The sequence below is a fragment of the Atractosteus spatula genome, chromosome 22 (assembly GCF_055471065.1).
Source record: "Atractosteus spatula isolate fAtrSpa1 chromosome 22, fAtrSpa1.hap1, whole genome shotgun sequence".
Taxonomy (NCBI): domain Eukaryota; kingdom Metazoa; phylum Chordata; class Actinopteri; order Semionotiformes; family Lepisosteidae; genus Atractosteus; species Atractosteus spatula.
This window is the reverse complement of record NC_142727.1, coordinates 13,491,311-13,519,163: the sequence shown is the minus strand read 5'-3', so window position 1 is coordinate 13,519,163 and position 27,853 is coordinate 13,491,311. Positions and strand designations below refer to the sequence as shown.

Sequence of the window (27,853 nt, the reverse complement as noted above, 5' to 3'; positions counted from 1 at the left end):
AGGCTGTTCCTGTGGTTTTAACAATTGCTTGATCTTGATCAAATTGGTACCACCTTCAGAAGCCCAAATATGTGCAGTTCTTGAAAAAAGTTATTAACCTGTTGCACTGTACAACATCATTAATACAGCTGGGTGCTTCAAAATAAGCTCAGCGCTTAAAGTTTTATTTCTTAACAAAATAATGCATATTTATAGTGAGACTGCTTCATGTTATGTATGAAGAATTTTACTTTAAACCTAGAAATGTTTTGAAATTTTCTATTTGGCATGAACAACTAAACTGTTTTACTCTCCTAGACAAAGGAATACCACTTTTCTAGAAGAAGGGTGACAATGACCAGAAATGTTTGCACCTTTTCAAATTACAGATGCTTAATTTGATTTTTATTTGACCAAAACCATGAACAGGATTTCATATTTTTAATTAAATTGTTATTGGTAACACTGTTGCACTACCATACAATTCTTAACCTGGATAAAAGTGGGCAGAAAGAAAAATGAAACAAATTTAACAACAATTGTATACACCTCATGTTGAGTGTTTATCAAATTCTGTTATCTTCCAGTTTAGGTTCTGTTCTCGTTGAGAGAAGTAAAATTAATTAAAAAAAACACCCCACGACACACTGAAAGATGGTTCAACATGTTCAGTAAGAAAACAAACGAGAACTTTGCCCTGTCGGTAATGCCTATATAACAGTGGATGAATCCAACTGATAGAAAGGGAGTGTGCATAAGTTCAATCGGGAGGCTTTTAGTTTGTTGTTCTGCCCTATGCTGATTGGCGTATTTTAACTCTGGAAATAAAGGAGCACTGTTGGTTTGCAACCTCCTATTTTGAGTGCCCCGTTATCACCCATCCCATGCGGCATCACAACGTGAAAGCGTTTTCTTTCAGATTCTGGAGAAATCACAGAGGTCCTCATTATCCAAATTGCAGATGGCCAAAAATCCAGGTTATTCCTCGGAATTGAAGTGAATTAAAGTGCCTTCAAAAGCTGAATGCAGCATTTTATGTTGTGCCGAGTGGTTCACAGCATCTTCAGGTGGACCAGCAATCATAATGCACAGCACAGACCTTGTAATAATTTAAATGAAATTTAAACATTGCTTTTGTAGAACTTTCCATTTCAATTTATTTGAAACAGCAATCTGGAAAACCCATTGAGCAACACTATTCATTGCGTGTGCTGTCAGGGAGAACCGAAAACTGGAATGAAGATTTGGTTTGACCAGAATTAAAATAGGGAGATGTCTGAAAGGCAAGTGACTTTATGTGCACTGAAAATTTAGTCTGTACACAAGTATTAACAGTTTAAAGATTGTTTACGGCTGATGCAGCTGATGTCATATATAGGACTGTTGCAGAGTGGGGTTGTGCACTTTTTACTCTGTGATTCAATTTTCTCCTGAAAGATTGCTTAGGAAAACTCCATTTTCTAGTTTTCTTTTTTACGCTTTAATGTTTTGGCAATGCAGGAGATACTTATTTTTTAGGTCAATTTAGTCTCTCACTATGTGAATGTGTTGTTCTATTGTTTATTTTTGCTCACATTATGGTTCCTCCATTCGGTTTTGAAGCCCTCATTTAAATCTGAGCACATCTGTGGGAAAGAATTTTCAAGACCTCGAACTTTTGCATGACCCCTGCTTCCTTCTCGTCTTGTCATTAATTAACTTTATAAATGTCTAAATGAACCTGACCGTTTGAAAAGAATTCCCTTTTCTGCTGTATCCCAGAGGTCACCTCACTGCTGCTGCCTCCCAAAGGGCAGGTTCTGCATGTTTGTGTGAGGGGAAGTTACAACACAGGGGTACAGTAGCTCTATAGGTGTTTTCTGCCTGAAGCTGTTGAAACGGAGCTCTGTTATTACTACATGGAACTGTACCAATATGGCCCTTTTTCCTGTTAACAAAGGTGCAGGTTTTCATAATTCCATGCCAGTATTTTACTTACTTTTTTATGTACCTTAAACAGCAGTTATTCTTTTTTAATAGCAATTCTTTGAATTCATACAACGCTTTCCATCATTTAGAATCCTGCTTGCACGGGATAGTTGTTTAGAGTCAGCAATAAAGAGTTGCAAAACCACAGTGAAGGAAGAGGGTTCTTAGCACAAATTCCACTACACACAAGCAATGAGACTTCTGCGTTCGCAAACACATTGTTTGAACACTTAAGAACTGTTTTTTCAAAACCATTTTATCCAGATTTTATTGACTTTATCCCAGAGCTAAATAGATAAATGTATTCCAAAAAACAAGGCTTAAATAAGGAGAAAAATAACGATGCCACAATTACTTTGGAACATTAATATCTCTTTTTTTATTAAGACAAGAACTCTTCAGTATTTTTTTGTAAAAATGTCTTTTTATGAACCAATACAAAATGTGTATGGGAACATGTGGATATTTTTTTTTCATTAATACACAGTAACATTGCCCAAGTACAGCAGAAAGACAAAATAATTGATCTAAAAACAGCTTGAGTGATGCAAGACCAAACCTCCTGGGCATAAGGAACGTTCATAAACCAAATCTCGATCATTTCTTCATTACACACTTTGTGTGTGCATGTATGCATGTGAGTGTATAAGATATATACACATGTGTATATATAATTGATTGTTGCACAGCAAGTTTGTTCTTTAAAGAAATGGAGCAATCTTCCTTAGTGAACTAGGTCTATACAAAGTAATACTTAACACATTTAAAACAGTGCACTGTATTTTAAGAAAATACATAAAACATGTACAACTAAATCTCAGAATTTGCCACATTTTTTTTCAATTTCTTCAACATATGGGGGCCTAGACTTTGCATTCTACCTGAGATGCAAAACACACCATTCAGTACACATGAACCTGAGACATGGCTAAAAACAACAATAGAAAGAGAAAATTATAAAAATCATATTGGTAACACTGTTGCACTACCATACAATTCGTACCCTGAATTACAGTGGGCAGAAAAAGAAAAATGAAACAACTCAAATTTAATAGCAATTGTATACACCTCATGTTGAGTGTTAATCAAATTTTGTTATCTTCCAGTTTAGGTTCTGTTCCATTCCTTTTTTGTTTGTAAGCGATACTGAGGCGTTTGTTTTCTGTTGTTGTTGTTGTTGTTGTTTTTGCACTTGTTTTGGGAAGTAGAGTGAATTCCTCTTCTTTTTAAAATGACTTTTAAAATCCATCCTGTTCCCAAAAGGCCCCTTTGGTGGTTACAATTACAAAACCACCCCATGACACACTGAAAGTTGGTTCAACATGTTACAGTAAAACAAATTATAACTTTGCCCTGTCGGTAATGCCTATATAACAATGGATGAATCCAATGGTTTTGTAATGTTCACCTACATTAAAATCATGACAAACGCTGTCCAGTTAGCAGGGATGAATTCTGAATATCCAGTTTATATAGAAGCTGCCACACTTTTGACCCAAGCTAAATAATGCTCACTATTAATAACAAGTCACATTATCTCAAATTTTAATTTAAAATACTGTAACTTTATAGTCTCTGTTCTACATCACTTTGCTTTGTAGTAAAACTCGAAGAGAGGAAGCCATTAATGGGTTCCTGAAATCAAAATATGCGTCATGTTATATTTTAAATACTCTAAGCACACGAGTGCCCCCTCCCCTCCCTTCCCCCTCCTTTTATGAACTAAGACCCACCGTTCTGCTCTTTTGAAATGATTATCATTTTTGAAAGAGTTTATGATCGGAAGTTTTAAGGCAGTGGTTGTTTCTCTCTTTTTTTAAAGAATCCATTTGGAAAAAACGCACAGAAAGACCTTTACCTTCTTTTCCCACCCCTTTTCTAACCGAGGTTTACAGCACATTAACCCGTGTGTGTGTGTGTGTGTGGGTGTGAGTGAGTGTGAGTGTGAGAGAGAGAGAGAGAGAGTGAGAGAGTGTGTGTGTGTGTGTGGGTGGGGCAGGGGGCTAGGGCACGAGAAACAACCGCCAAGCAATGTTATGTTCTGTCCACTTTAGCACTCAGAAATTAGAGAAAATATTTCAAGATGGTCAAAACTTGATTTCTTTTTAGACCACCCGGCCAACTCCACCCCCTGGCCCTCTTAGGTGAAATTAAATCAAAAGTTGGGAAAAAGAAAGTAAAAGCAAACGCAAAGCCTACACTTATTTATGTAGGAGTAAGGTAAGTGGAGTCCAATTAGGAATGGCCCAAAGGACAGTTGGTCATTTCTGAGCAGACTTCGTTCTTTTTTTTTTGTTTGTTTTTCCTTGTGGATAGGAAAAGACTGCCTCCCCCTCCCCCATAATGCACCGGGCTCACGGACTGTACTGTCTGTGCCAGGGATACATGGGACTCTCTGGTGCCTTTAGTCAAGCTAGAGTGAGAACTTCAAAGTCAGCAGCTTCCAGACACACTGTTAAGAAAGTTCTCATTCTCCCAGCGCTCGTCAGTTGCAGAAAACTCCGCGCAATCCCTTCTCTCCGAATGGGTTTTTTTGAGGGCTCTTTTCAAAGAGGCGGCCTGGCCTTTTTTTGTCAGCATTTGTTAATTCTGAGCTTTTCGGTAGCAAATGATTTTAGAAAAAAAAAACAACATAGAACTATGTAATAAATATTTTGAACACCATTACGATCTGGCTCTCCTGGAAGCAATACCGGGTAGTATTTTGTTAAAAAAAATATAATTAAAATTACAGATCGCCTGTGACTTTCAAAACATTCTTCTCAAAAATACCCACGCAGTATTTCAATATCAAAGGGCACGCAAGTCAAGCTAAAATATTTTTGATAAAGCTATTTGGATATATGAAGTTCTTAGCTGTGTGTGTTTATATTCACACTCTTCATTACAAGTACCTTCTTATAGGAGGATCTTTCGAAGTGATTTCTGTACTTTGGTAATAAAATGTTTTATGTCCGTTGAATTATATGTGCATGTCTCCAAAACCGATGATGCTGCATCAGTAGAGTTAATTATTTACAAATAATGGTGGATAAGATAAAGGCTGGCATAAAAAAACCTTAGCAACCCTTGGTTGTTAATAATGCATAACAACTGGACTCCCTCTAGCATTATATAAAATTACTTTCTAGCATAATATTGAAGTGCACGGACCTTAAAGTTACTATCCATATATTAAAATGATGCTAGGGCACAAGTTCCTAATTTCACAGTTTTTGGACATTGATCTCACTTGAAAATCGGCCATCGTTGAATTCAAATTTATGGGAAGGACGCCATTAAGACTTCAGAATTTGGCAAGAAGAAAGCAAACTCAAACAAAGCAAATTTAGGCACCAGGTCTGCTGCAGTTGTCTTCATTTTCATGGGATGTGTAGTGAATGTGATCCAAAAAACACCGAGCTTAGAATTTGTTCAGCTGTGCCACGGATTTCAGCCAATGGAGTACAGGACTGGTTCACGCGCACTGTTCGACCGAGAGGATTTCCTGAGCTGACGACAAAAGGCCCAGTGGCAACCGAACAAATGTGGTGGACGTCCTGCCCTGCGCGATGAGCACTTCAACGCCATTTTTTTGTCAAAAGGAAAGAAAAGGAGGTGCGAGACGACCTGGAGGGTGCTGGTGAGAATGTGTCTGGGGAGAGAATGAGAAGTCACGAAGGCGTGCTGCAATTTTGCTCCCTTTGGAAAGCCGACCACAAGGGGATACGGGGTGGGGAGGTGCCGAAGAGGAGGGGGGGGCACTGAAAACCAAAAAAAAATATATATACATATATATATATAAAAAAAAATAGAACAAGGCACAGAATTTTCTGCAAATGGTTGAACTAAACTAAATCAAAGCCTTACCAGCTGTTTCTGAGGTGTCAAATGGTGAAGCTCACTACAGTGATTTCTTGGTAAAGTCCTTTCCCATAATCCCACCCCCCCCCCCCACCCCGCCCCCCCAAAAAAACCCTACTTCCAGACACGCTGTCTTCCACTCCACACCTTGAGATGCACAGGGTGCCCAGAGACCACCTGAAACCCCACGCTTCTCCCCCTCAATCCTAACCCCAACCAGACTCCAGCGCACCCCCACCCCAAACCAACCAACCAAGTGCCCAGCATCGGACACCTCGTAACCCAAGCAGATTTAGATGTAATATTCCTTCTTTTCATCGGAGTTGTTGTGGCCACCCTCTGCGTTGATAATAGCGGTGTCGGCGTCGGCGGCGTCGTCAGCTCCTTTGGCTTCGTGCGTGAAGTAGGTGCCTTTGTGAAACAAGGCAAAAGCGACACGGTCTCGGTGCCAGGAACTCTCAAGAGCATCGCGAAAAACATTCGGCCTCGCTACCCAAGACGACGGTTTCCCTTCAGTTTTGCGTCCAGATTGCTTTCGGCTGCATTTGCTTGTAAGGAACCGGTTTGGAAGTACCGAATAAACTTTGACTGAATAAAGAAAAAGAAGGGCTAAGCGGCTATTTTTGGGTCCAGGAAAAGGGCACACAGACTGGCTTCCACGTGAAAACAATAAAACAAATGCAGATTTTGATAATAGCAGATGGACAGACAAATGTAAGGATGATGTTAGCTGCTTTGAGCACAGACTGATGTCAAACGCAAGTTATAAAATGGGGATAAATGGGAGTAACGCCTCAAATTGCTTTCTGATAAAAACCTAGTGTGATGCATGTGCTAATTAAAACCAGCAGACTTCATTCTCGTGGGTTTTTTTTTATATTTCGACAATAACACTCTTTTTCATTCAAACACTTAAGGGAAAGCTTTTTCCAGTAATCTGTACTATACAAAAGAATCACAGCATCAAGGCTTATCGCTTTAGTTTGATGTTAGTAATCAAGGATTTATAATACAATAACCATTTTACCACCCAGAGGAAAATGTTCTTTGCTTTGACATGTAAACCAGTAGTTTTAGTTCTGGAAGTTATCCAGGCAGAACTTTACATTTCTTTTGTTACTCTGAAATTAATGTTTTTTTTTTTGCCAAAATAATAACCATGCATCTTTTCCACAAGTTAGAGCTGTCATGTGGTGATCTATGACAAAGTGGTGATCACAAAGTTATTTTTCCAAAAATCAGACCCAGTCTAATTGTCATTTGTGGTGAAAAGGTCCTATTGTGAAAGGTGATATACAAATCCAGAATTGATTCTGACAAATCAGGGCTGACAAATGGTGTAGTTTGATAGGGCTCAAGACTCTTTATTTACTCAATTTTTAATCCTACCACACCACATACAGTGATATGAAAGAGAAAGTACACCCCCATATGAGTCTATGGTTTTCCATATGAAAACATGTCTGACCTTCATCCAGTCCTTGCCAAGTCCTAACAGCAGATAAATCTGACCTCACAGAAAACACACACAAAATTTACTCTGCCGTGATTTATTAAACAAAAACGTCCACCAACATTCAGCAGCTTTGAGTGAAAAACAAATTGTGGACCCCACGATTCAGTAACAACTGGAACCCCCTTTCAGCAATAACCTGAAGTAAACATTTCCTGTGAGAGTCGATCAGTTTCTCCCAATCGCTTGGGAGGACTCCTCCTTACAGACACTGCTTCAGCTCAGAGATGTTTGAGAGTATTTGTTTACGCGTGGCTCTCTTTAGGACCCACCACATCACCTCAATGGGGTTGAGATCTGGACTTTGACTTCCAAAATTCTGAAATTTTCTATTTTAGCCATTCAGTCTTCAATTCACTAGTGTGTTTTGGATTACTGTCCTGCTGCACGATCCACTTTCGGCTAAGCCTTTCCTGTTGGACACCAGCAGGAGCTTGACGGTTGGTGCGAGGTTCTTGTGGTCATATGCGGTGTTTGGTTTTCGCCAAACATGTTGTTTTGCATTATGGCCAAACAACTCCACTTTCATCTCATCGGTCTGGTCCACAGGACATCGTTCCAGGAGTCTTGTGGTTCATTCAGGTGCAAATTAAAGCCCTGCAGTAAAGTTCTTTTTGGAGAGAAGGGGTTCTCTCCTACGACGAAAGCACTTTTTGATGATCAACTTATGTTTTAATGCACCTGATTGAGATTACCTCCTTAACTGATATGGAAGCAGTAAGGGTGCACTTACTTTTTCACACAATGCTTCTGAATGTTACCAATTGTTTTGTTTAATAAACGATGACGAAGTAAAATGTGTTTATGTTATTTGTCACATGTGTTGGGTTTACCTACTGTTAGGACTTGGTGAGGACTAGGTGAAGGTAAGATATTTTTTAATACGTAAAACCATAGAATCTTAAGAGGGTTTACTTTCTTTTTCTCACCATTGTACGTAAAGCATACATTAACTTTAATTTCCTTTAACATTTTTTTTTTTCAGTTTTCGATGTCCATGGCCATGACATTCATAGTAAAATCAATCATCACTCTGGTAATGGAGGCAATATCCCCGGTAATATAAAGAAAAAATATGGAACTTGGTGTCCATGAGTAGTGAGAGGATTTCAAAGACATTAACTGCAAGATTGATGATGGCTCAGGTTACAGGCTTATGAAAATGAAAAAGTTCCTTCAGAGAAAAAAAAATCTTACTGAAAAAAAAACCATAATGAATAACAGTGCTAGTTGCATGTTCTTAAAATCCAGGCAAAAATGTTTTGCCTCATCAAATCTCAACAGAAACATGATGTACTTAACTCAAATGTGGCTATAAACACAAAACTTTGTAAGTAACCAATGAATGAAAAAAAATGTATTAACATCATAACTTTTAGATATTTGATGTCAAAATGAGTGGCAGAGAATTATAGTAATGTTAAAATGATAGACTTTGGCTGGGTGAGATTCAAGTGTAAAACATACATTAGATCGATCTTTTTTAATATGAGGCAATGAATTTGCTTGACAATTTTGCTCCTGGCTCTGTATCTCAAACAAGACAATACTGTGATGTACACAGCAAGCTGTCTCTTGTGTATATTTTTACTTGATGCATAACTATGACATTAATAACATTTTGAAACACTGTCAATTGTTTTTACAGATAAAATCCTCTGGTGCTTGCATAAAAAAAAGATTCTGTTGAGGGCACGTCCATAGTCATGATAACACTAAAATATAAACTGCTTGGTCCTGATCTAGGGCATCATTACCAGAAGTAGTTGACTTGAAAAGACCCCACATAACTTGCTTCTTTTGGTAATTTAAGTATTACTTGGATTATGTGACCGACTGTCGAGACAACTAAATGTACAGTATGTCTAGTAATCAGACTTGACATATATACAGTCTGTGAATGTCACACAGCATGCTGAAGTAATGCAACACTTACCTTTGTGTCTTGCGAAGTATCGTCCCAGGATGATGAGCAGGCACAGCATAGCGAAAACAACAACAGCTACAACTCCTCCTATGACAGCATGGTCAACTGTTCTTGGCACTCCTTCGCCTGCTCTTGAATCTGCAATCAAAATGAAATCTCATCGTTAGCTAGCAATTTAAACAGCTCAACATGCGCTGAAGAACACAGCCAATGGCAGCAGATAATAATGCATCACAGTATTTATTTAACGGACTTCAATATTTTCAGATTTATACACAGTCAGCCAAAGCGGAGCACTTGGCTACACTCTCGTTTTTGTTGATAGAACCCCATTTACACAATGGAGTTTGAAAAATGATTGGGTACAAATCTCCCAGAATAACCTACAGTACTGTAAATGAAAAAAACAGGCCATCTATGCAACCAGAATAACCAAAATATTTTTGAAATGGGAGCATATTTAAGCATTTTAAAATCATAGAATGATAGATTGGACATCAATGTTTTCAAAATTATTTTGCACCAAAATAGGGTAAGTAGTCATAATAAATAATGTCGAATGATGAAATATATTATACTACTGTAAATATGATACTTAGACTTTGGGCAGAGCTATGTGAAGGTACATATTTCTGGTTTCTGAGTGGTATTAAGGCTTTTATTGTACAAGAAAAAGCAGGCCAGTCCCAATAGAACATATTGCCATATATGGTACCTGTTAGGATAATGGCAAATACAAGAAAAACCTTTCCACAGTTCCTGCCGGGCTCATAAAGGAAAATATGATTTCACAGCTGTAGAAATGTACTGCTTTATAGAGCCCCTCGTGTATGAACTGAACTGCCTCTTAACACATTACACATTTTTTTTTGCAGATTTGACTGAAACAATGCAAGTATTTGTCAACGGAACAGCAGTTAATGCCCCTGGTCATTTTCTGTTTTGTAACACCTTACAGTCCATAGGACTCCTGTCGACATGTTTTGTAAAACAGGATTTAAAGCGGCATTCAGCAATCTGATCTTTTATTCACACCCAAGCACAGTGGATTACACCTGATACCCTCATTTCACATAAACGCACGTACGAAGACAGGTGTACATATTCTCAGCAAAGCCTGAATAATTGCTCGTCTCATGAATGCAGAGAATATTCTTGACCTTTCAAGACAAATATTGAAAGTAAAAGAAACTTGATGGGCATCTGAAACAGGAACTGAAATGCCACGTTGGAGATAAATGACTATTTAAAAATAGAATGACTTACAAAGATTAGACAAATGTCATTGCTAAAGTAAGAATTTGCCTTGTCAGCACACACCACTGCATTCCAGTTCCTCTATGCTGTCTGTAGATGTAGCTGAACACAACATGCCTTTTAACGAAAATTAAATCAATTTTCCTTATCAATCAGGATTTCTGCTGTTTCTAAAGTGCAAATGTTAATTTATGGCAATATAAATGTTTTTTTTTCTATCATTCAAACTGTGGTCCAGTCCACTGTACTGAGTCTTTGAACTATTTTGCTTAAGTACTGTACTTAATTAATCCCTTCCCCTCAGTAATTTCACCCTCTTTGCTTTGTCTTTAATTTGTAAACTTTCTTGGGCTTACATGACTTACTTTTTTGCTCTCAAGTTTGTGGTTGAAATAAATTGTATTAAAAGGCTAGGAGATCTGGGGAACTCAGGGGTCACCTGTCTTCATATTCCAATTGTGGCTGTTTTATAAACCTCTCACCATCGGTGTTATGTGCACTAGCATCTTACATTGTTAGGAAAGTTAAAAAAAGAAGAGAAAGGGTTTTGTAAAATGTTCACTGACAGTTCCATTAAAGTGATATACTAGGCATACCTCAAAATTTAAACAGAGCAGCACCAGAAACAGTAAAATATTCCAACTTGTACATGATTTGTGAAGTGATATTTGAAGGATCTCAACTTCAATCTTACTGTGCAAGCGCAGCTCAACAAATAAATCTGCCCTCCTGCGCTGTCTCCAGTCAAAGCGAAAGAAATACATTTTGCCCGCAAGACTAAAAGTGTGAATCTCAGTCAATTTTTAAGAAAGATTTATAACTATCTTGCTAAAGAACAGGGCAGGTCTTTGAAGCTCCCAACCCTAATAATATTTGAAGTGTATTGATCAAGTGTACGGATCCATGTCAGCCAAAGTTAATGGTGGTTTGTGGAGCTGAAACCAGAGAGCCTGCTTTACTGCATAAAAATAGGAGCTACATTTTCTATCAATATCTTTAATTTGGCTCTGAAATTAAGTGTACTGGGTGGAAGATGGGGGAGGGAGAGCAGTCGTTGGGGGTAGGGGGACAGGTAATGACTTTTCATTTGAAAGCAACACAAAATTTTCTCCCAATAAAATTAAAATTGAGACGAAAGCACTGGGGAAAATGGCAAGGAAAAACAGCCGAGCTTTTGTAATCCGGTCGCACAGGGTCCTTCAGATTTTCCATTTACAGCTCGCAATCTCCTGCGCTCATCTCTGTGCTAAAACGGAGAGCAATGAATTTCCTGTGGGAGTTAAAAAGAAAAACGGCGGGCCACGACTTATTAAGAATAACAAAGGCGAGAAAGCACACAGCTTGATAGAAAGGAATGGGCATACACAATTCACCTGTCTCTCCTCATAAATAGCTTTGAAGCAAGACCCAGGGAATAATACTACAGTGCTACCTGCCAGACACAACGAAACATTACTTGATAATCCTAATAGGTTATTTTGCTTTTAGATTTTCTTTCCATGGGGGCAGATTCAATTAAAGTTGCCAGAAATCCTTCTGACACCTAATTCGCTCTTGTCGGAGTAGAGGTAAAGACGTGCTTTAACACAGTTTCCTATTAAGATGTTAATGGGGAATGGTTTACGTTGGCTTCAAGAAGCAGCAACAGGCCACGGTGTGAAATAAACAGTGACCAATGAGGATGTCAAAGATTTCCCTGTTTCGGTGTAATGTCTCGCGACTGGCAGTACTGAATCCGGCAGCAAAGTCCTGCAGCATCGCCTGTGTTTTTCTGAGGTATCTTGAATCAGAGTCTTCTAAAAGCTTCCAAACTCACTTGATCTGACTACACATACCTGATGGAACAGGTCAGGGTTTATGCCAAGCTGGAAGGAAAAGAAATTAAACACAATGTTTCGGCTGTGGAGCCTTCTTCAGGTGTGAGGCAGAGAGGGACAATAGCAGATGATCTTTCCGGCTTCCATTTTGGCTTCTCACACCTCTCTCCTCCTGTTCTCCCTGAGTTTGGACGCTCATTTTCACCTGCTTCATGCCCATTTCTCCACAGCTCCCTGCCCCTTCTGCCTGTCTTTTGTTCTCCTGTGCTTTATTTATCTGCTACTGTCCCTCTCTGCCTCACACCTGAAGAAGGCTCCACAGCCGAAAAGTTGTGTTTGTTTGCCCTTCAGCAGGGAATAAACCATTACCCGTTCCTTTGCAGCCTACGCATGGTGATGCAGCTCCCTGCTCAAACTTTTACACATACTTAGTGCTAATTAACACAGCTAAGAATGTCGGTTTCTGTCCTCCTATAGTGCAAGTTTCCGTTTATCACAGCCAGTGCCTAAGGCCAGCATCAAACGCAGAATATCTCAGTTTTTACTTGGAAGCAGGAAAGGAGAGTGAGTCTTAAACAGCAAGATTCAGCATGTTCACAATAATGTAAAACCCAGCACGACAAAATAAAAGTACTCAATCGTCTAAAACACACACGCGCACATAAAGTCCCGCGAAACAGTGAGAGAAGGAGCAGCTTCAACAGAACAGAACCTGCAGGAGGGACTGGAGCGTATGATGGAGCCAGATTATTCACGGGCTTATAAATCAATTAAGATCTTTACAGGCCACCAATGAAGAGATTCGAGAGGAGGAGTAATATGCTGCCATGGCCTCGTGAGTTAGAAGGCTAGTTGCTGGGTTTTCAACTAATTGAGGAGGGTGCAATTCTCACAATTCTGTGCTTTTGTCATTCTGTAAAGCACTTTGAGAAGCCACCTTTAAAAGCGCCATATAAAATAAAGTTAATTATTTATAATAGTAGCTGTGAAGCTGTTTAAATACGGAAGAGAATTGGTAAATATTAGCAAAATAAAGAATTAGACATAGAAAAACCTATACATGAGAGTACAAAAGTGAGTCTATAGACCTTCCACTTGGCTACTGCGCTTATTATTGACTAGAGTTTCACAATCTACTACTGCAAATGTGCTGACAGCTGAGCAGGGGGCTAGTCAGTGGTCACTAGTTTCTACTTCTCTCACCTTCTGTGTTAACGACAATCCGTGAAGTTTTCACACCTCACAGGGAACACCTACCTATAAATTAACATTTCACTTCAATTCTTCCACCTGTCTGCTTACTAGCAGGAGAAATCATTATGCCTGACAAGGTTACTCGGAAGGTGTGCACCAAGTGCTTGGAGATAAGGTGTCTTTTCACCAACATGTACTGATCCTAGGGTGCCCAGGGCTTTTATTTTTAAGTTGGCTTCATGCTTTGTTAGCCTAATGAGATGTTATTCCCCACCTTGTTTTTTTTTTATGAAGCGATCACTCGGAAGCTGCCAGATTCAGAAATCACTGCAATCTATTAAACAGAGGTTGAGGAATTGAAATACCTTGTCTTCAGACAAATGTACAATTTATATAGAAAAAATAAGCACGCATCTGGGAAATGCTAATTTCACTAGAATTTCACTTCATTGTTGCCAACGGTAGAAGGTTTCGAGACTGGATCATTGGTTTACTACAGATCACAATAATGTGGTGCTGAATACATCCACATCAGAGAAAAATAAACAGTGGGACAGCACTGTAATAAAAATTAACTGACACTCATTGAATGCAAACCTCCTTTCAAAAATGACTGACACCATCGGATAAAACTACAGTCTTCACCACCGCGATCAAATGTAGGCTTTTCAAATTAAGCTTTATTTAAAACAAGAAGTGTGGTGGGAGTGAGTACTGTATATGGTAAACACAGCTGCTCTCTGAAAGCTCACTTGCTGAAAAATCTTCAGATAAACGTCTTGATGGCTTTTTCAGATCATTAAACTCCCAGTAACCCAGTGAGCAAGATGGGCTGCAGCTCTGCTTAAGTTCTTAAAACTATTAAGAAATTTTGCTGCAGCAGACAATAAAGCAAGTACTCTGAATGTCCATTCATTCATGCTCTGTTCTACACAGTCATATTTTATAGCGAAAACTAATATTTGCTACGCTGGAATGCCATAAAAATGTACTGAATACAAAAACAAGCTCTGTTCTGTAAAAAATCCACCTTCACATGAGAAAAAAAACACAAGAGCAGTGTGACTGAATGAAATGCTTTAAAGTGCATCGACAGCTTCTGAATGGTACAAAGTTAAACCTAACATCTCTCTGAAAACTATAATGCACAATTTATGTGCTGATTTTAACAGATTGAAAAAACTAAAAAAATGAATGTGGCATGTGCAAAACTTGATTCATTACTGTTTTTTTTTTAATTTGTGATTTTCAAAGGCCACAAAACTTAAACGACTCATTAGGCCTTACATTAAGTCAGGTGAAGAAACTTCCAGGGTTAAACAGACCCTTCTGACCCCTCAGATTGTGACTGTTGTTCTGCCTACTTTCAACAACCATGGGTTCCTGTAACCAGCTGTCTGAGGACTTGAAAATAAAGATAATTCACTCTTATAAAGCAGGGGAAGGCTATAAAAAGGTCTCTAAAGGCTTTCTGCTTGCAATTTTAACTGTCAGAAACATCATTTTGAAATGGAAGTTGAAAAGGGATCTGCTGGAGCCAAGGCAAGATCTGAAAGACCCAGAAACATCTAATAGAAAAACTGTTCAGATCCGTGAAGCAGAACCCAAAGATCCCTGCAAATGACCTGCAGAAAAGTTTAGCAGAAATTGGAGTAGTTGTCCATAGGTCCACACACAGCGCTGCTTACAGAAAAATGATCTGCATGATCTGAGAGTTGTCGGAAGGAAAACCTTCCTATGACGTTATCACAAATGTTAACATCTTAAGTATGAAAGACAAAACCTCGATAAGCAGCAGACTTTTTGAAACAAAGTGCTGTGGACCGACCGGGTGCCCAAACATTTGCATGTGCCATATTCACTATTTCATTATTTTGAATATCTACAAAACTGTAAATACATACTAATTGTGCATTCAATTTGAAGAAAGATGTCAGATGTTTAAGTTTGTACCAGAGAGTTTGTGTCACTAATTTTCACTACAAGATTCTACACTAACACTAATCAAGCACAGAGTTTAAAATCATTGTTTATCAACCGCTTTAAGATCCTGTTGCCACCAAAAGTACGTTTTGTACGGGGATTGTACAGTTACCAGTTTTTACTGAAATAGCTGATCTTTTCTCAAAACAGGTAAACTGTACCGTGGATGATGTACTGTTTCCTTAAAATCAGTTGTGAAGCACAGTGAAGGAATATGAAAGCCATAGGAAACCATTGCTAAAAACCATCAATGATAAATTAATCATAGTAAACTTTCCTCTGCATATGTGTACATATATAAATAATTTATCTTTATTATTACAATAATGATATAACATCTGTTTCTAACTGCAAAGCTGTCAAAGTTTTTGTACAGGTTTCTTCCATTTGTAATTCTATTACATCACTTCTCCATGCTTTCTACTGTATCTTTTCTTTCTGGTAAGAAATGGGTGATAATGAACTCGAATAACAAAATTACAAGCAATGCAAAAAACATTTTTCCTTCACAACAGTTCATACAGAATATGGAGTATGTGTGTACGAATGAACCGCTATGTTTTTGCAAGCTGTTATAAGTAAAGAAGGCACTTTCTTCCTGAATTCAAGCCGAGCAGAATAAACATAGTGTTGTCTGAGGCAAGTTGTCACAAGGAAGAAAGAACCTTACAGACAGCACCATGCTTCCAGACTGCAACAGAGGTAGCTGTTAAGCCTGTCATTCTTGACTGATTCAAGCACAATGCAATTATAAACCATGCGACTCAGTCATAACCTGCCTACAGCTAATAAAATGTTTTAGCTCTTTGCTTAAGTCTACCAGCTTTGGAAGTCAAGATGAAGATCCTGCAACAGTTTAAAGAGAGAGTGTTGTCAAAGTTATAGAATATCTAGTGGGGATGTATTATTAGGAGCTTGTTCTGGAAATGCTTCGGCTCATCAAAGAGAGGAAGACTGAAAAGGAAGCAAAGCCTAAATTCTTATTGTGGTTTAATGTAAAATCAGAGTTTAGTTCATGGCAGCATTATCAGAAGAGCGAAAATAACAAAGATGTTAAAGGTAAGTTTCTAAAACAGGCATGTCACCCTCAACATGAGATGAGAATTGCTGTGAGAAAAAAAAAACTAATCAAATAAAAAGGCTGCATTTGAAAGGTAATAATTTAGTGAGAACCAATTAGATACTGGATTCTAAAGAGACCAGCTGTGTTTTATTAACTACCGCAGGTAGCGAAATGAATTGCAAAAGTTCATCTGTCAATTACCTTTGAAATAGGACATTCAATAAAAACCATGTCTAATATTAGACAAGTTTAGATTCAGATTATATATCTGTATGTCAGCTGTAACATAAAAAAAAGCTTTCTATGTCATGAAAAGATTAATTTCAATTCAGTCAAGTCAAGCAATGGGTTCTTTTAGTAGAGGTTTTCTTCTCAAACAAACGCAAACCTACACCCTGCAGCAGTCACTGAATAATATACATGCAATATATGCCGCTGCATAACTCTGCCAGTACTTAATTTTCATGTAAATTAGTATGGCTGATGCGATATCCAAAAGGGTCTGCCGTCTAATTTTTAATGCCCCCACTACCACATCCATTAGTGAGACCAGTGCAGCAATTTCAAACACAGTGTAGGAGTACAACAGAGGTTTAATTGTATAGAAAGTGGCCCAATAAATAAACAGCCTATTTTGAGTACTTCCTGCACTGCAATTTCCTGCATTGCTACAAAATGGCACATATCAAAGCGTTCTTTGCCTTTTTGCTCGGTGTTACTAATCCTTTCAGAGCACATTCCAACAGCTAATTAAGGTAAGACAGAACTCAGCTCAAATGTACCCGTCTGAGCACAAAGATCACTGATCTCCCTGTTGTTCGCTTATCTGTAATGAAAGGAGAGAGGAAAAGTCTGCTGGACTAGTTTTTGTAATTGGTTATTTGATCTTCACACTTGGACAGAAGTGAAGGTGGAAGAGTAGTGCAAATGGACATATCTGTAATAATAATAATAATAATAATAATAATAATAATAATAATAATAATAAACATTATTTTATATAGAGCCTTTAAAGGTGGCTTCTCAAAGCGCCTTACAGAATGACAACAACAACAACAAAAAGATAAAACACAATTACAATATACAGAGGAGCCCGTGGATACTGGTACTAAGAAAAGCAGAGGGGTGAAGAATGGAACCAGTTAAGTAAAGGCTCTTCTAAAGAAGAAGGTTTTGAGTCTGGATTTGAAGGAGAATAGAGAAGGTGACTCTCTGATATCCTTGGACAGAGAGTTCCAGAGCTTGGGGGCATAACAGGAGAAGGCCCTGTCACCCATCGAATGGGCTTGGGGGACAGTTAGGAGACCAGAATTAGAAGAGCGAAGGTTGTGAGGTGGGGAGTAGGACGATAATAGTTCAGGCAGGTACTGAGGTGCCAAGCCATGCAGAGCCTTATAGGTGAGCATGAGGATTTTAAATATCCAAAAGATATGTGTGTGGTACCATAAAAAGCTCCAGAAGAGCACGCTGTGTTTAATTTTTGGTCTTGCAGAACAAAGACAACAGTCCTGTTCCAAAAACTGCTCAAAGAAGAATTGCCTAAATAGAAATAGAAAACTTAAAAGAAGTGAATGGCCAGTTTGTCACACAGCATGCTTTGCTGAGGTTTGGCTGAAGTCATCAGAATCCAAAGAAGAACTGATGAAGTACTTCAAGCTCAACTTGAAAACCAGGATCTGAGGATACCAATGCAAGTCAAATTAGTATTCAAGTAGAAGGCATTTCACAAAGAGGTTTAGTTGTATGGACCAAACCCCAAAGCATCACTACTGGGATTCATTAAGTAATGTTGGATTGGGCTCTTGGGCCAATACTAGCACCTAACAATGAAGTGAACAAGTAGAAAGGCCAACAGTTACAGTCATCTTTTTGAAACTGGAAACAAATAATTAAAGAGTATATACTGTACCAGCGACAAAGCTGGTTTCGTCACATTTGCTTATCAGAGCTGCAAAAAAATCTAAAAAAAAAACGGGATTCCTGACAATCATAATGAGTAAAAAAATATCTATGGTGGGATAGCATATCTCATATATGGGTTATTATATTTCAGCCCCTTTTCAAAGTCACCACTTTCAAGTATGTTTGAAGTGGAACCAGAACTGTGCTAAAAAACCTGAAGTAAAAACCTTTTCTGTGTAAAGTCCCATCTTCTCTGTTAACAGTCACCTAACACATTCTCCTCTGCTCTGTTTCTTTGAGAAACTTCAACAAAGTGAGAAAACATGTTTTTAAGGCAAGGCAAGTTCACCCAACAAAGAGCCTGACCTCGCCTTTATCTTCTTCCTGCTTCTGCCTCACAGCAGGTTGCTGATAGATCAGAGTGCTTTCACACACCTAACTTGGGGCAAGTGGAGTTTCAACAAGAGCCAGAGACTAGAACACAGCAACTGATCTCAGAAGAATTCCTTCAAAACCGCTTGAGGCAGCGTTAAAGCGAAGTCTTGCACTTTGGGGGTCTCAGGTGTGTACTGGCCTCTGATCTTATCTTAAAAGCTAGTGTTCAGATTAATTTTGTGGTTCATCTTACATATAACGTTGCTAATATGTGATGCTAAATTGATTCTGATTACATAAAGTACCTAGTTTATCTTATAGTCTGTCTGAGAACAGAGTAGTCTGGCAACTTGTCAGTAGAAGACAAGTCTTTAATATTTATTTTTTAGGGGGCTATGACTTCTTTACAAAGTGACTTATTTCACTAATTGCCACTCTCTGGCAAAGGATGTTCTCTAAGTTTTTGTTGATTTTGAAGCCTCAGGAAACTCAGTTCCCTCTCTGAATAATCTGGTCCCTGGCTACACTGTAACTAGGTAAGTAAGCCAGCTGGCAAGATGTTTACTTCTCCTCAGGATACGTTGATTTTTTTTTTTTACAGCTCACAACTGCAGCCTGCATTCCAGGTTCTAAAAGCGAATACTGTCTCATTGTTACCATCTCTTGTGGGTAATTAAATTGTATTTGACTGTTCCTACTTTCATTTACCTTCAGTCTTTTGATATTATGAAGAAGGCGGTTAGCCACATATTAGGTATTCGAATTTGTGGCTGGCAGAGTATTACTATCTCAATCATTTAGTGAATCGAAACAGTATAATCCTAAATGTCATAAAACACACACAACTGTATTTATTGTGGTTAATTGGCTGGGACAAATATGCAATGCCGACCTTGGCCACTAGAGGCAACACATTCAAATCTAATAATGGAAATTCCACATGCAAATATATAGAAGGAATGATGCATCTGAAATATGAGTTAGTTTGAGATGGAGTGCATGTGCTTCTTAGGATATAGAAGGCCAACCTAGGAAGTGAGAGTATGCACTACAGAGATTGCAGAAATCAAACTGTGCAAAAGAGGTGGACAGCAAGCGTGTATCCTGCAAGGTCAACAGCTGTATAACCTCTTGGTCCACTGAACCAAGGAGGCAACGTTCCCTCCTAACCAGGGGAGAGACCTTCCTCCCAATGGAGGACGTGGTCGTGTTGGAGGTCAAAGAGCAGATAAAGAGAACAGTGGGCCATGGCAAACCAGGGCTGGAGAAGCTGTCTTACTCAAGGAAGACTGTGCCACAATCCTGGAGGGGAACAGTACCAAGACTAGTACCATAATCGAGGAGTATTAACTCTGGGAACAGCAGTCCGCGCAGGGGAAGAAATGATTTCAGTAATGGTTTGAGAATCTCTCCTCGAGAGATGGACAAATCTCTTGGGCTCCCAAATGGGAGAGAAACCTCCTGAAAAAGAAAGAAAAAAATGGAGTACTGCTGAGATCTGACAGAGGTAAGGCAACTCTGCCCATTTGTAGGAGCAATGGGACTTAGTTACATACCTAAGAAAAGTGACTTAGCTCTCTTCGGTCCTAGGAGAAGACAAAGGACTTGGTTACTATGTAAACACCCAAGCTCAAGGTTTTATGACCCTGAAGATCCTTTTGTTTGAATTTTGTGCATTTTACACATTTGATTCTAAACGATGGTAAGAGGTGGAGACTAGACTAGTTTTTATTGAACCAGAAGGTCATGGGGAATGACCTTAGTCTGACCTGACCCATAGGTGGAAGACAACTGTGCTGCACCAGAGGAGAAGGGAGCAGAGAAAGAAGTGACTGATAAAGAGTGAGAGGAGTGAAGCTTCAGTTTATCTGGAAGAGTTTTTTTTTTCTGAGAAACTTTAGTCTCAGAGAGAGACTTGTGTTTTGGTGTTGGTGAGCAGCTAATAACCTTCCGAGCTAATAAACAGAGAGTGACTTTCAACAAGTCTAGTTAGAAGCTCACAGAGGAGCTGAGGTTTTGTTTGGAATTTTCTTTGCACAGTAAATAAAGAATGCATTTTTTCTACCTTAAAGTACTCAAGGGTTTTTTTCCTGCCTTTGTTTTCTTCAAATCCACCTATTTAAAGATCGTGAGACCCTAACCGACTTCTGGATATGTATCTTTAAAGTTGCATGAAGTATGTCAGGCTGTGTGTGAGTCACAGCAGCTAAATGATTTGGACATGGCCTTTGCTACTGGAATATTCTTCCCATGTGGTGTCCCAATGGTACCAAGATGGAAGAATGGATGTTTTCAACTTTAATTCTTAATGATTAGTCCTAATTAAACAGAGTCATGAGTAGGCCTATCACAGAACACTGCTGTTTCACTGGAGAGAACACTATGCAGCACCAACTGAATCTTTTCTACTCCTTAGTCTGCAGCATCTTGACGTGGAACAAGTAAAGGTTTATTCCATGCTGAAAAGAGAAGAAAAGAAACACAACATTTTGGCTGTGCAAGAAGGCTACGCATGTTGACACAGCTCCCTACTTGAACAACATCCTGACACGATCACTGTTATAAACGGCAGAGGTTGAAGATCCTCTCTGCTTCCAATGTCTCTTACAGTGGCATCAAGTATCCAAGAAAACCGCTGGTCTGTGATTTTTAAGGGTATGGAGGTGAAATGCAGTTGAAGCAAGAAGTCAACTATTATTATTCAAAGTACCGTACTCTGGGACTGCAGGTGCGAGTGTACTTGTTTAGGACTCTCATCCTTCCCAAGATAAAACTACTTTTCATACCCAAGAACGGAATGAAATCAGACCTTCAGAGGTAAAACCATACTGTGTAACTAACCTTGTATGAAAATAAACCAGAAATGAGCTGGTATTGATCACGCATTTAAGCATAGTGCTCAAGGATCTTAAAAGATTCAGATCCTCAACTAGGTTCTTAGAGTAAACTTATAAATGGTTTATACATTTTCAATTTGTGGATGATTCAGTAGATACCAACCAGAACCTTCAAACTGCTGTGGTTCCCCTTATTGACACCCTCACCCAATAATAGGAGCCCCCAATAAAAGGTATAGCTGGATTTTAAAGATTCACCTTCCCTTCCTTCAAGAAATGGCTAGATGTGATCCTCGGATCAAGTCGTTACTGAAAACAAAATGGCTTGATTGGCCAAATGGCCTCCTCTTATGGGTGACCGCTCTTGATGTTCATATACGAATGAACGGAGCTTCTGAATGGCTTACTGAAGTGCGATATGTAGCTACAATACAGTACCTGCACCCTTCTGCTTTAAACGAATCCAATTAAAACCTCAAGTGAATCTAATTAAAAGCCCATTAAACCTATTTAGCGATGTCTATTTAAACCTCAGCTCTTGCATTATGCTTCATTCTGTTTGTGAATAGTATTTAACTAAATGCAATTAAAGCAAATTTTACACTTTTAGCTATTGCATGTGATGCATGAGGCTCTCAATTAGTGTTTACTCAGTAAACAGCTCTGACAGATCTCTCTCTCCCCTTCGTTTATTGTTATGCAGTGTGCTGGATTCATTCACTTTTCCTGTGCCAGGGAGGGGCACTTTGATTCAACATACATATTGACATGTGTTTAATTTAAGATTTATGACTACATTTCAGTTTCATATGTATCCTCTTTAAGTTACTCTCCTTTAAAAATGCACAAAATATCTGAACAAAATACTTAGGTGTTATACCTGCGCAGTGCACCACCATTCTTTCTAAATAATCCTGTTAACTCCAAACAAGGATTTGCCAAGCTTGGCTGAAATGCCTTTAACTAATTTTACTGTTTTTCCTGCCCTCTTTATAATTTAATTGATCCCCAGATTTAAGGTACAATTTTCTGTGTAGGAAGGTTTACTTTATTTAAAGCTGTAACTCTGCTGAGTAATGCTTGCAAGCAACTTGAAAAGGGCAAGAAGAAATCATATCACTTGCACAATTAAGGGCTCAGTTAGCTAACATGTGTTAACTGGAATGTCCAGCTGGAGCCGAAACTATCACACTGGGGTGACCAGGACTGGCACTGGGAAACCGTGCCCTAAGCAGTCTCTAGCCTTTGCTCATCCGTCACTGTCCTCAAGAGCTGAGTAAGCCAGTGTTTGCTTCGCAGCCTTAAGACCTGTTTTCACTAACAGATACCAAGTTTTATGTAAAAAACAGAATAAAATAGGATATGACAAACTACACAGTACTGTTATTAATCTTCTGAAACATTATGAGCTATAAACATTACATACATCTTTATAGCTTACAACTGCTATTGTTATTACTATGGGTGATACTACTACACCTCCTGTACTTCTCATGCAATTAGAGCATACGAGGCGATATTTTAAGACACCAGCACAGATTGATTTTCAACATAACATTCTGGTTCCACCTGCTCATGCACGTTAGTGCCGTGTTGTTTCTGTTGCACTATGGTAGTAGTTGTGAGTACAGCATGACAAGAGAAATTTATGGCCATGTCCTTTAACAGCTCATAATCCTTCCTTGTTCCACTACTAACTCCCACTTTCAGCTTTGATGTGGGGAAGCGTAGGTGTGATGTTGGCATTGAAAAAACAAAACAAAACCTTGGTTCTCTCTTTTAGTGCTAAATAGCCCATCCACTTGTGAATTACTGCCGTTCTGTATTCGTATATTGGGTGTATTATTCGCAATTACTCAAAGAAATGAGTCTGGCTTACGCCTGCCTGTCAGCACTAAATTTTACAAATTTAACAGTATGTAATCAATACCACTATATAAGGGTTTACACATCAGTCACAAACAGAAAAATGACGCCATAATGCAGTGCCATTCTTCGTCCTTTTTACAGATTCAAATAATTTCATTAATATTAAGCCTATTGACTTTGTGTACAGAATAGTGATGAGTGTTCTAGACACTGGTATGTTATATGAACCTGCGTCACTGACCAGTTTCACAGCAGTACAGATCATACAGTCTGAGGTTAATTGCTTTTATACGTGTAATTATTGTTTTTCCTAATGGCTGCAATTAAGTAGTGTTCTCAGATGCAGGAAATATTTAATTTTTATAACAAACTGCTTTCATAATTTGGTGATTACACTGAAGCACGGTCTGTGGAAAAAGACAAACATGGTTGTGCTCAATTTCCTCTGGTGAGTTCTCAGGGGCCCCTGTAAAAGGTTTTCAGTTAAACTCATTAACACTCAAATTACTTTACAAATACAGAACTCTAATGTGGATGCACTGAAAGGGAAAACAGAAAAAAAGGTTTCCCACTTTTTAAAATACCAGAACCACTGGGAATAAAAGCATTTACTATTATTTTATTTTTGCAATGCAAAAAGCATTACCAGCTCTGCACTCTCATCTCTTCAGAACTGTAGCGATTTAATAATTACACTTTAACTTTTTAATAAGTACTTTCACAAACGACACATGCGAGACAAAAAGCCTGATTTACGAAGGGAGGTGAACCAACTTTTACTACTTGCTCCTCTTATTCTGCCAAGCAAAAACTTTCATCTTGGATGCCTTTTATAAATCTTAAAATATGCTTAGTATCAGATTCTGTTAGATAAAAAAATGTTTTTCCACTTTCTAAACAAAATTCTTCCTAACTTGGCCGGCTTTAGCCATGCATAGTTACACAAAGTTAACGGTTTATATTTTTATACAAATCTTATAAAAATCCTTAAATCCTTTACATGCAACCCATTTGTCCAGTTTTAATATTAGACAATTACAATGCATACGTAATGATGGCTTACACTTTATCAATGAAAGTAAAATAAACTCACACTTGCATGAATCTTTGAGCACACAAATGAATCTTAGTTTTACGAGAGAAGAAACTATCATTTATCACGATGACCCGGTACATACCGTATGCAAACAGTATCAACACACGTTTGTATTCCTAGATTTCTGGGACCTTCCTGTTCACTTTCAACCTACTTTTCCTATTCCAGACTCCCCTGACATGAAACTCCACAGGGTGTGAAACAGATGCAAAATGTGACAACAGGTCAATTAGACCATCCATCCTATGTGGTTATTAGCAGCTAATTGATTCCCGAATCTCATCCAGCTGGTTCTGGAAAGAAGCTAGGGAATCGTCTTCAACAACAAAAGGGTAGCTTGTTCCATACTCCCACAACCATTTGTGTAAAGAAGCGAGTACTGTTCTCAGTTTTTGCATGCCCTTTCACAATTGATTCTGGAGGAGTCCACTAGAGTGACTTCACCAGTTCCTTTTTAAAATGGGAATCAGATCCGCAGTATTCGAATCAGCTCCCCTCGAACCAAGACTTTTGGGCACTTTTTAGATGTTAAGGAAGGTGCCTTTTGGTTTAGAAGAAAGTAATTTACTTTGTGGGGATGTCCCCTCATCATCTGTTTGTCAGGAGTTACCCTCTCTGTGGGGATCTGCTCTCTGTTTTACATCGTACATATTATGTATTAAATAATACAAGTCCCCCGTACCCAGAACAAAAGAAGTCAGTGTATAATTAAAAGTAGAGGCACTCTGCATGTTTCAAATAAATTCTGTATTCCATCTTCTGACATGATCACTCAATACATTGTGACAGTGTTTCACACAGGTGCCAGAATTCAATGTCAAAACACTGCATTTTTAAGAAAAATGACACCTGTTTCTCAGGCTGTCTCATTGAATTCACTACAGAGTTTCATTCTTGTTCTGAGATCTGGCTGACAGACATCAAAGCCTGTATTTTGCCCCCTTTTTTTTTGACGTTTGGTGGGGGTTTTTTGTGTGCAATTTTAGGCTGGAGACTCATGAGAGCTCTGGTTTTGCAAAGGAAAAAAAAGGAAATGGAAAACAAAAGACGCTGAGGGAGCCGTAGGAAGGTATTGACGTCTGGGAGGAAAAAGGGGATGCTATGATGTGGAAAAAAACAAACACACAGGCAGCGTGCATGTTCAGCTGGCACAGCCTCTCACAAGACAAGATTATTATACTCTCAGTAATTCAGGCATACAAGATAAAATTAGCTCCCGTATAGATCCCTTACACACATCATTATCCCACTTTTAATGTCCTATCAACATCCCCAGCATCAAAATTTAGGGGCTTGGCAGGTACCCTGTGTGATAACAGGGCGTCCGTATGTTTGTCATTAAAATAAGGCAAAATCAGATGGGACAGATCATCGCTCCATAATGTATCTGAAAACAGGCAACACAACAGGGACAAAAGAAAACCAGTGTTTTACCGTCAGCAGTGATATAATATTTGTCTGGTCAAAAGCCACCAAATATTGTAGTGGGGTTATGTGAACCCTTGTTAATTAAGTATAACCAACCAGGAGAAAGAGAAGCGAAACGACTTTAAAATGAAGAGCATGTCCAGGGGTTTCTCATGCTGATTTCGAGAGCACAGACTCCAGGCCTGACCGCCGACACGCCACTGCCGTAGGGAGAATGGGGCATTTCTTTTCAGCAGCTGGGAGTGGTAAGCAAACGGGGAGATCGGTGTGGCGAGACGGTGGGGCACAGGAGGCTGGACTGCACGTTGAAAATAAACTACAGCAACCAAATGTATCTATGGCTGTGAACAAACAGTAGAGTAATAACTAATAGGGTTAACATCAAAGCCCCTCTCGTTCTCCCAGCTGTCTACTTATCATTTCAGCTCTATTGCCGCCTACACAATCCAACCTTTTTCTGTCATATAGTGCCTGAAGCTGTGTTGTTACGCTTAAAAATGACTCCCAAAGATCTATATTTACAGTACTGAAGAGAGGGAAAAACTGGGCCAAGTATCCCTAATGCTCAGGCAAGGAAGGGAGACCCAGGCTGTTAACCTCTACGAGCTGCCGTACTTGGGGACTGGTGAGACTGTGCTCCTACATAGAAACATACAGTAATAAATAAGGTATCCGTTTTTGCAAAATGGTTTTGCAAATGGAGTATTTATTAAAATGCAATACCTCAAAACATGACTATACATAAAACTGCCCTTACAAGAATATCCTATAGGATATACTATGAAGGACCAAGGGGGAATTAACCAGTAACCCATAAAATAAATGCAAAATCTCCAGTGCAGTGTCATAGACGCACAAAATGATTTATCACAGAGTGCAATAGCCTCCTTAATTTTTTTAGGCTTCCTGCAATATTTCAGATAGGCACAGCTGTTACAGAGAAACATCCAGACTTTTGCAATCTTCTTATCCTTCTCGCTTGCACCAAGATAAGCAAATTAGTGCAGGCACCACTTTCTTGCCTGATCCTCCAAACTGAAACTCGGTAGGTACCTCCTGTACTGCTACAGATTAACAGATTTATCAAAAATGATAATAAGCACAAAAATGTCATGGTAAAAACTGAAAGCTGTTGAGCAAACACAACAAATGAAGGAGCTGTTTTTCGCAAAGCATTGCTCTTTTTAACGCACATATTTTAATGGTACTGAATCCATGGGGTTCCGTCTTCGAGAGTAAGTGCAAACAGTAAACTACTGTACCTTACAAGCAAACCATATCTAAGCCCTATTTATACAGTCTATCCCACCTGGAATTGGCTAGAAGAAAGAGTTCGTCATGGGCATCTCCCTTCTTTAGAGAATATTGCTGAAGGAGGCCACAAATACCCCAAACAGTAACTACCGTGAAAATGGCGCACAGAAAAAAGTCAACACAATTTCATGAATTTGTTCCAGGTCCTACATGTAGATACCTCAAACAAATATAATATTTCACCTCCAAGTTTATGATTACAAAAAGTAAATTAATCAATTTTTTTTGCTAATCTTTTATGCCCACACCTGAATTATCTAAGAAATTGAAATTTAAAACAAACTGTGATTAATTAATAGCTCAACAAAAACGGAAAATTAATACCATATGTATATACAGTAGCTGTGTTCTGGCTATCAGTTATGGGATTCTTGGGTAAATCGATATACTATTGATTGAACTGATAAATATTGGACATTCATATAGCTTTCCATTCTTTTACCTGTACCTTTTCATTATTTTAAGCATAAATCAAGTTCCGAAGATTG

General features: G+C 38.7%; 1 protein-coding gene across 1 annotated transcript in view; it reads right to left on the bottom strand.

The window, feature by feature from the left end:
* Nucleotides 1–2,302: 2,302 nt before the first annotated feature.
* LOC148816836 (cell adhesion molecule 1-like) overlaps nt 2,303–27,853 on the bottom strand; it is a 315,115-nt gene continuing 289,564 nt past the window's right edge. Inside the window, exons 9-10 of the mRNA XM_088939476.1 lie at nt 9,240–9,368; nt 2,303–6,201 (exon numbers count right to left, since the gene is read on the bottom strand). Of these exons, the coding sequence (XP_088795602.1) occupies nt 6,083–6,201; nt 9,240–9,368 (248 nt within the window). The 3' untranslated portion in view covers nt 2,303–6,082. The remainder of the gene's footprint in view (nt 6,202–9,239; nt 9,369–27,853) is intronic.